The sequence below is a fragment of the Homalodisca vitripennis genome, chromosome 3 (genome assembly GCF_021130785.1).
Source record: "Homalodisca vitripennis isolate AUS2020 chromosome 3, UT_GWSS_2.1, whole genome shotgun sequence".
NCBI lineage: Eukaryota > Metazoa > Arthropoda > Insecta > Hemiptera > Cicadellidae > Homalodisca > Homalodisca vitripennis.
Window position 1 is genome coordinate 115,067,285 of NC_060209.1, and position 10,763 is coordinate 115,078,047.

Below are 10,763 nucleotides of genomic sequence, written 5' to 3' on the forward strand. Positions count from 1 at the left end.
TTGGATTTTTATGTATTCAAAGTGTGAATTCAAGTGTCCTGTCTGGTTTTCCAAAAAGAACTACAGTATTGAGAATTGTCTGCGTCATTCTGTTGGAATCTACAGTTTGTGTCTTGAAAAGTGACTATACCCAAATTCGTAGACCGACAAGAAGGGCGGATTGGACGGACGTGTGTCGGGTGAGAATCGGGTCTCGGGTGGTACCGGAACTGCTCTACAAAGGAGCGCTGTCCGCAAGTGTAACAGTGGTCGTAACACGCTCGGACTCGGGTAGCCGTAACACACGTCATCTGGTCGGTGTGTTGCACAACTGAGCTGATGGATCACAACTACTTGACACTCGCAAGTTTATCGTAATAGGCCAACAGTGAACTTATTAATCAACATAAGTACAATCCGGTAGTATGAGTACAATCCTTTTATCCCTGTATCATCTTCGTTTACCCACCGGCATGGTTTACACTAAGTATTACTGTTACATCAGTTTATTTTATCATGATTTCGAGATAATATTCACACAGGCGTATGTACAATGGCGGCTCCTGTAACCTCTGATTCCCTTCCCTTCAACATAAACTACCCGTATCTGTACTACTTAATTAGAGTGTTTTAACTATAACTTTTCTCAAAATGTATTTTAATGGAAGTAAATAGATTGTAGTTAAGTATTCTTTTATTCAAAATCACTTTACTCAAAAGGAATTTTAAGTTCGTTTTAATAAATTCTACTAAAAGAATTGGTGCAACTTCAAACTTAAACAATTATTCAGCAAAACACTAGGTTCTTATAATTTGTTATATAATTATTCACCCTTATTTCAAATGTCTTCTTAAGACGTTATTCTTTTCTGCCAACTTGTTCAGGTCGAAAAAATGAACCCTTTCGTGATCAATGCTTCAAATTCCAAGAGCTCAGCCTGGGAGTTCGTCTTAATATTTCTCAAGTATATTTGTATCACTTTGAGCTTGGAAAAAGACAAAATTTAAATAGATGCTTGAGAAAGACCGTTAATAGTGAAACAAATATTGTTGTACGTTTTGACAATACCACATCGTCAGCTATTGATGAATAAATCTAAACTGTCCAATTACTATGATTTCAATAACACATCGCATAGTATTCACAATAATTACAGATTATGTAGTATAAGTAGCAAGCGCGAATTTTGACAGTGACGTAACTCGAAGAATAAAAGATGCCATCTTGGTTGAACAGAAGTCAAGAAGCTTGTTTCATTAAGATTTGCCCTCCATAATGGTGTTTTTTTTTTTTTATTAAAATGTTGCTAACACTTTAACTTGTAATATTAACTTTAATGATTAGTTATCTTCTAATTAATGACCAATAGAAAATGTGCAACCAGTGACAACGGCACTCAATTAGTTGCGATATGCAAATAGCTACTTTCCCAGCATGGACTACGCGGCCAGCTGGTTTAATACCTTAGTAACATCTGTAGCATTCCGCTCGTAGCTATAAACTTCCTTGCTTCTACGCCCAGATATTTATACATTAGTTAAAGAATGTCTAAGACGTAACTTTCGCCTTATTAATACTACATTCTAAACGACAAACATGATTGATATTGATACATCTAAGGGTCTGACAGAAGAACGTGGTCAACACAGACGGGCGGACTGCTTGATCTCTTTTATCTTTTGACCCTGAAATCAATTCAATTCCTCCATGGACTAAGAGTAAAAGTGTGTGCTAGGGTTGAAAACTGAAGTTGAAGCATAAGAGGTATTAATTACCCTGGACAGACATACGAATTTATGATGTTTGGGAATCTTCCTTGGATCAAGAATTATCAATGTACCAGCCCCTACAATCTCTCTATCTAGAGTTTCTGCACACACGGCCAGATAGACGGATAGCGACACGATTTTAAAACAACCCTGTTGGATCCTTTATAGTAAAAATTTTAATTTTTCTGGATTTTTTCCTAAAAGTTAGTTCTTTCCATTTTTTTCCTAAGGAACCTCCAATTACATTTCACCTCCCAATGCAACACATAGTCTCTCTTCCACAGTATAACCTCGCTCAACAATTGTGCAAGAGCAAGACGACAGATTCTCAAGCATGCGACCGCGGCTACGACAGCAACGCGGCTCCTGTGGTACGCATAGTAGGTCAAGATAAGGTGTGGTGGCGTTTTGGGTCAGCCGACTCGGGGCGGATTGTATATCACTGTGTCGCAACTCGTACCACTGCACTAGTAGTGGTGGTGCAGTCTTCCTCTTCCTGATGCACTTAGACTTGTCCTAAGTCCACTATCGGCCTCGTCGCCACGCAGCGGTATCTCTTTCATCTTATGTGACTATTCATTCACTTATCTAAGAGGATTTGACTTTCAATTTTGCCTACTTCAATGACATCTGTATCAATCTATAGTTTTTAGCATATGGTACAATGTAAAAGGAAGTAAGAATTAATACACGACAAATCAGTTGGTGATCGATTGAATTAGGAATCGCACTTGGGGAAGAAGAGGACGTCGGAATAAATTTACCAGTAGTCTAATATTGTTTTATTTTACACATCTAAATATTCTTAAATATACACATAGCTCTTAATATTGATAAGTGATAGTTATTTTATAAATGATAAACTAGGGAGATGTGCTGTTAGATTGTTAGTAAGCCACGGATTAACATATAAGTGAACATATCGTTACTGTACTACCAGTACAATGCTACTACAGTACGAATACTAATCCTAAATTTTGTACTAACCCTTTATGTTAAGTATGAACATATTTAACATGAATCATAATTATCTGAGCACCATATTCTTCTTAAACCTAAGTCTAAGTATCACATATAAAAGAATAACATTACAACAAAATATAGTACATGGTAACATGTGTTTTGGAAATTCTTGACGAACTCCATCTTAATAGAGGAGTAACATAAGATCGCAACTTAGTTTCACAGAGAAAGATACATTGTATTTATGGTTTGAAGAGATAAGAGCGATGATAGGACGCTTATCACTAGTACTCGGCTTCCTCGTCCTCATAGGCGCGGTAAAGCGGCCTGGGGCGGGGGCGGTGACGGGGCTGCTGGGTGCCCGTGTAACCGGAGGTTGGTGGCGGTGTGGGTGGCGGGGGTGGTGGCAACCCTGAAGGCCCGTACTTGACGCTAGCCTGGAAGCCGTGTACAGGATCAGCACTGTACACCACAGTACGCAAAGTACCGTCAGGCTCCATTACACTGTACTCTCCCCTCACACTGTCCCCGTCTCTTGCCTCCTTCCGCAGTTGTGCGTTTCCGGTCTCCGGGTCCTGCACGCCGAACGTGAACGCGTAGTCGGGCTTCGCCTGAAAACACAGGAACAATAGTATATTTCTCAAATGATATTGTAGTTAGATGTTTTCATTGTCTTCTTTTAAATCAGCTTTTGTTCTGGATAATTGAATGAATGTCAAGTTTTACTAGATTATGTTAGCTTTCATTATAGTCTAACTATGATTCAACAATCAAGAGTTACTTCTCATTTCCATATATATATAAGAAGTCACACAGAATGATCACTGAATAGGTGTAGTCGACACACGCAGGTAATTAGAGTATTTATTGTGAAAGCTGTCATGTAATTTTCTTATATTTATTTTTAAAAGTAGGGAAAATTTAAATGATTTCTTGGGGTTTCTGTGCTGGAGGATCTAAGGTTTTAGCCAACCATTATCAAATGACTTATGCTTAGACTTATTATTTTTAAGGCATTGAAAATGTTACGCCCGAATCGTGATTAGAATTTTGATTCTTGGGTTGACCTGAGAAGCTAACCACCATATGCTATACCGGCTGTGAACTTTAGAAAGAACCCAGCATATATATATCTAAGATTGTTGTGTATATCGGGATATTTAGATAATTTTCCTTCAGCTACGAACTTCAGCAGAATAAATGTAACTAAGGGTAATGTTAAACTCTGATGATGCTCTAACCATGATTACTAAAATATGTACCTGATGCATGCCTAATTAAATTGAATTGGAGTCCATTATATAACAATATTATATGTATATATATATATATATATATATATTTATATATTTATATATATATACATATATATATATATATATATATATATATATATATATATATATATATATATTTAGTAAGCGCTTTTGCTAAGCAGGACTTCGATTTTGAGAATTGCGTGCGAAGCCGCTGGTACCAGCTAGTGAGTCAAAAACATTATATGAATGAGAAAAGATATCCACAAAATGTTCGATCTTATCAGATTGTATGGGCTGCCTTATCAATGCTTTGAGTAATCACATCACTTATGTATCGTGTATGCAAGTTTATTTAAAGAATATTTTTGTTCTAAACTTTTTAACGACATGTACCATTCAAGAGCTTAATGAATTATTAAAATTATTCTATAAACTCTTTGAATACGATTGAATGAGAAATGAAATCTTTATAAAGGATCCAGAGTATTCATTGTGGTGGTGGTGGTAACCGTCGTGCTGCATGGCGGTGCGTTAGCTCATAGCTGCTGTCAATTGTCTAGTTGTAAGCCATAAAAACGTATAAGAGTCGTGTTCCAGTTAAACGGGGTAGACTGTAATCAAATTTGTCGCAGATGGCGAAGTAATGCCAGTAAAAAGAGTGTGTAAACCCCAATGTTTACGGTCCGGTGGTTGCTGTGCGTAGCTCGGTGCTCGGTCGCGGTTATGAAACATAGAAAGCACTGTTTATAGCAGCAAATGCAGTCAACATAACCGGCTTATTGTAACAGTCCGCACCAATTTATTACGGATGCTATGGTCAGACTTTTATAACATCGTTGCATAAAAATTATACTCTGCTCTTCTCTTCCCCCTGACTTAGCCATCCTTATATCAGGAATTCTTTCCGAACGCTTCCTGAAATCGTACAATCGTGCTCCAACACAAACATTATTATTTTTTGTATTTTGTGACATGGTTTATTACAAAAATAATTGTTAGTATAACCTGCCACTGTGATTGACTTAGTGAATTCTACGTGAATATACCAATGTTTAAGTGTTGGAAATTATTTTGATGACATGGTTTCTTATTCTTGGTTTGAGATCAAAACGAAGTTTATTATTATTCTTGGAATAATCTAACGATCAATCAATAAATAACAGTCCAGGGACTAGGAGATGAGGAAATTACTATCCAACGTGTACGCTGAAGTTCTTTGATTTCGATCTGAGATATCTCTGGCTCGCTTTGAACTCTTTTTGTTTCCATTCTGCCCATTTCAATGAACCACTGAAAAGTCTTAGGAAACAGAATAGTTACATGGGTTGGCAGTATTTATAAAGAATATTGCTATGGTCAGACAGGATTTGAACCGGTACAACTGTAAAGTAGACGTTGGAAAAACATTGAACAATAAATACATATAATACCTGTACGAGTATATAATTATACATAGTCTACATCTAGTAAATTATATTTTAGCTTTCATAAACTCAAAGACAACGTTGTACATTTGTGACCTTCATTCTTTATTAAGTGTTTTAAAAAGAAAACATTTAATGTAACATAATACTCTTGTGACACATAATAACCTTTACACACTGATAATATTAATTTTTTATTATTATCTTACGGCGACTTTAGGTCCTGAATTTGTCTTTAGTAAGGTTAATTTGAGCCTATACTATATAAATAAGAATCTAATTTTCTGTCTCTTCCAACTAAACCTTTCGATGATATGATGCCGTCTTGTAACTCAAAGCTAATTTCAGTAGTTAACATAAATAGTACGAAATCTACTCGTTTCAATAACGTTTCCTTCACTTCAACTGGCTTTTTAACTATTAACTAATGGCGTCCGATAAAAACAAAATAATTGCCGATACTAGCTGGTAACAATACTTTTACACCATATGAAAATATTTATCACCTAATTGCAATTATCCTTTACTTATACTCATCTTAATAAGGTTGTTGCATATTTTGGTTAGGAGAAGAGTTGGAAATAAATGTAGGGATTTGAGGCAAGGGCAAAAAATATTCTGGAGAGGAAGTATGATAAAGACTATTTAATATGAAGTATAAACCTATGAATCTTGTTGAACGTTGGCCATCTTTATCTGAATTATGTTAGCCGTCTTTTTCAATTTCATAATTAAAAAGCTTTTCTGTCAGTAGGTTTTTACAGTTAAGCAAAATCAATTATTAAAAACTGTCCATTTACAGCAAACGATTATCAAACTAGCAACAGAAAACAGTTTTCTTAATTTGGAGCAGACAAAAATAGTAATTCATGCAGCCTAACTACACCAACACGTAAAACATAATCACTTGGTGATTTGGTGTATAGACTTTAATTATTTAAACGTGCTATGAAACCTAACTCAATGATTAAATATGATTTTCTGGTAAATCTCAAAAAAATATATCTGTAGTCTTTACATTTTGCATGGAAAAGAATAAGTACTATGTGGTGAATGCCCATCCATGAGATTTGGCTGATCGTCATTGAAGCCTTTCACTCAGTAGATTCAATTTGTCTGTCGGATGGTTGTAAACATGTATTTTCTGTATTATTGAAGAATAAAATAGGCTATAGACGACAATTTGCATGTAACTTTAGCAGAGCCTGAAACGCGACAGTTAGTGTGGGATTCCCTTACCTCGTAAATAAATTAATAGAATTAGGCTAAGTGTACGTCTTGCACTAAACCGACAATTTACTGGAAGTAATAGTGTACGATTATTGCATGATTATAATACCAGACTATTAAATGACATTTTTTATATTTCACAACGGCGATACGGTACGCACCTGATTTTATCACTTTCCTTAACTTCCGTTTCCACTGCGTAATGTTTTGTACGCTGGTTATGCCAACCGGCAAGTTCAATAAAATACATATAATTACATGTGATATCACATAGACATTATACAAAATTGATTTCTTGTTGAATCAAACTGAGTATTACTACTATGTTACTCTTTAACGTTAGTAATGGGGGGACAGCTAGGGAATATGGGATTTTTCTTAAGGAGGTTCTTCACTGACTATGACTGTTTTAATTGATAGGGCTAAGAGAAAACAGTACAAACCTATTTGTAAATTTGTATTAACCTTGCCGGAAAAACGAAATCCAGCCTTACCTCTTCGGTGAAGGTGTAAAACAGTAATAATGAAATCATTTATGTTGTTGCAGATGCTATCCTGTGGTATAAAAATTGAAAATCATATAATCACAGTATGTAGGGTTGCTTCATTTTCTTTCTCGAGTAAATAAATAAGGAAACAGCACAATTTTGATCGGCTTAGCCTAAATGAATTTGAATACTTAAAGTTAATCTATTTACCTATGGCAAAAGGTCTTCACGCACCTCATCATATATTACTGTACTGTTAAATGCACTTATTTAAAAACATTGTGGCAGCATGGTCTATACCATGGCCTTTGTGTCCGGGTTATAGATTAAGAACCTGGCTGTGAACTAAGCATTGTTTATCAGTACCAAAAATATTTATTCGCTAAGGTACTGTCCAGTGTCCACCCCGTACTTTCAGTCTTACAGACTCCTACTCCAGTCTTGTCATATCATCGCTCACGTTTTGTAGCCCATGTTGACGGACATAATAAGGAGCAGAATAAAAGCGGCATCTCATTAAAATAAAGCAAATTATGACTTTTTAGGGTATAGAAAAAAGCGAACCCGGTTCGCTCTCCTTTCTCCTTCCATTCGGAGTGTTATTTCGTTAACTCAGGGTTGATAAACTTGGCATTGCCCATATCTCTGATATTGACATAAAAACGCTGTATTTCTTAATATTCTGATCAAGAACATACACTTAAAAATTACCACAGTTTTGAATTACCAAAATTAATCAACCAAGTTGGTTTGTAATATTTCACTAAGATCTGTATTGATCTGTGTTTTGAAATAGATCGCCTACTGCATTATATATGGTTGAGTTGTAGTGAATTTGAAGAGAGAAAACGGATAACAAAATGGGTTTTACTACGGTTGAGAAGGAGCAAATCCCCCCCTTTATATGTGTAAGTTTCGTAGTTGCAACTTGATCATTTAAATACACATGAAATAGACCCTTATACACCGTATTTTACTTTATTTAAGAAACAAAAATTTATTATTTTCATGGCATTTTTAGAGCTACGAAAACTTCCTTGACTTACAATTCAATAGAGTCCATTAGCAAAATAAAAATATTTTATAATGACTCTTTACTTGCTTGAAACTTGAAATTTTCGAAACATTGTTGCAATATTAACTATGAAACCACTAAAAGTCCAAAATTATTACATATGAGTAAATATTGTTTTTGCTTGGTTCAAGCAATGAAAGTGTTGTATAACTTTTGAAAACTCATTCTAAAAGATTACACTCAGTTTTGGCCGTTTTGTTAGTAATAGAGTAGTATACACTTATTTTGGGATCACGTTGTAACTTAGTTCTCACATTACACTAATAGGAAAATTTTGTTAACAAATACCATAGATTTTTTTTTATAAACCTACTCACCACATAGTCGACCGAGGTGGTCGGATGACCCGAGGCACGGTTCTGGGGGAAGTGCGGGTTACCGGGGGGTTCCACGTAGGGGACCGATATCTCCCGGATGTTTCCAGAGACCGGACCTCTGAAGCTGCTGAACTGGTAGCCGTGCTCAGAGGGTTGAAATGGCGAGGGATGGTCCTCTAGTTGGCGCGGTTCTCCGTCATAGTAGGGGTCTCTCATCCGCAGACAAGACACCCCTGACCACGCCAGTACCACGCTCATCAAAACTGACAACTGCTGAACAGAAAGGTGTTGGATAATACAAGTATCTTAATAACACAGAATTGAAATACCACTCAAGAAATACGTATCAACTACAACCTGGAACAACGCTAGTTTTGACACACGTTCTACTATTCTTGTTATAAAACCAAGCTCTATAGTATGGTTTCTGATGTCATACGTTGATTATATCATTGTTTTTATTGCAGTAGCCGACATCATACGTGGTTCGAGTTAAAGAGGCTTCGAAGTACGAAATCAATTTACAGTATGTACATTGTGCATTGCTACAACCCGTTCAATATCAAGCAAAACCATTTGGCTCACAGGCTACAGAAATAAGAAAGTTTTGTTGTCGTAGTTCATAACAAATATGATCGTTTGTGGCGTTTCAGCGTATGAAGCACTTAGGTCCTGAAGATCTGTGGTCTAATTAATTAATATATTTGGATTTACCGAAACTCTACAAGCCCCAATCTCCCAATCTATAAGACTGGTTAAAATCTAAAATCACCCGGTTATTGTTCTACATAGCCTCTTGAATCCTGTGTTCACGGAAAACAATATTGTCTTTTTGAAACCTCGATCTATACGACTTGTCATAATGCAGAATCAACCAGTTATGGCTTTACATCCCCTCACTAAACCTCGATCTATACTACTTGTCATAATGCAGAATCAACCCAGTTATGGCTTTACATCCCCTCACTAAACCTCGATCTATACTACTTGTCATAATGCAGAATCAACCAGTTATGGCTTTACATCCCCTCACTAAACCTCGATCTATACTACTTGTCATAATGCAGAATCAAACCAGTTATGGCTTTACATCCCCTCACTAAACCTCGATCTATACTACTTGTCATAATGCAGAATCAACCAGTTATGGCTTTACATCCCCTCACTAAACCTCGATCCATACTACTTGTCATAATGCAGAATCAACCAGTTATGGCTTTACATCCCCTCACTAAACCTCGATCTATACTACTTGTCATAATGCAGAATCACCCAGTTATGGCTTTACATCCCCTCACTAAACCTCGATCTATACTACTTGTCATAATGCAGAATCAACCAGTTATGGCTTTACATCCCCTCACTAAACCTCGATCCTATACTACTTGTCATAATGCAGAATCACCCAGTTATGGCTTTACATCCCCTCACTAAACCTCGATCTATACTACTTGTCATAATGCAGAATCAACCAGTTATGGCTTTACATCCCCTCACTAAACCTCGATCTATACTACTTGTCATAATGCAGAATCACCCAGTTATGGCTTTACATCCCCTCACTAAACCTCGATCTATACTACTTGTCATAATGCAGAATCACCCAGTTATGGCTTTACATCTCCTCACTAAACCTCGATCTATACTACTTGTCATAATGCAGAATCACCCAGTTATGGCTTTACATCCCCTCACTAAACCTCGATCTATACTACTTGTCATAATGCAGAATCACCCAGTTATGGCTTTACATCCCCTCACTAAACCTCGATCTATACTACTTGTCATAATGCAGAATCACCCAGTTATGGCTTTACATCCCCTCACTAAACCTCGATCTATACTACTTGTCATAATGCAGAATCAACCAGTTATGGCTTTACATCCCCTCACTAAACCTCGATCTATACTACTTGTCATAATGCAGAATCACCCAGTTATGGCTTTACATCCCCTCACTAAACCTCGATCTATACTACTTGTCATAATGCAGAATCACCCAGTTATGGCTTTACATCCCCTCACTAAACCTCGATCTATACTACTTGTCATAATGCAGAATCACCCAGTTATGGCTTTACATCCCCTCACTAAACCTCGATCTATACTACTTGTCATAATGCAGAATCACCCAGTTATGGCTTTACATCCCCTCACTAAACCTCGATCTATACTACTTGTCATAATGCAGAATCACCCAGTTATGGCTTTACATCTCCTCACTAAACCTCGATCTATACTACTTGTCATAATGCAGA

At 36.5% G+C, this 10,763-nt stretch overlaps 1 protein-coding gene across 1 annotated transcript; it reads right to left on the minus strand.

Moving 5' to 3' along the window:
- Positions 1-2,516: 2,516 nt before the first annotated feature.
- Positions 2,517-9,148, minus strand: LOC124357352 (cuticle protein 7-like). The gene is made up of 2 exons (XM_046809068.1): positions 8,506-9,148; positions 2,517-3,323 (listed from the first exon to the last, which is right to left on the minus strand). The coding sequence occupies exons 1-2, from the start codon at positions 8,761-8,763 to the stop codon at positions 2,997-2,999; spliced, it is 585 nt and encodes a 194-aa protein (XP_046665024.1). The 5' UTR covers positions 8,764-9,148; the 3' UTR covers positions 2,517-2,996.
- Between the last annotated feature and the right edge of the window lie 1,615 nt (positions 9,149-10,763).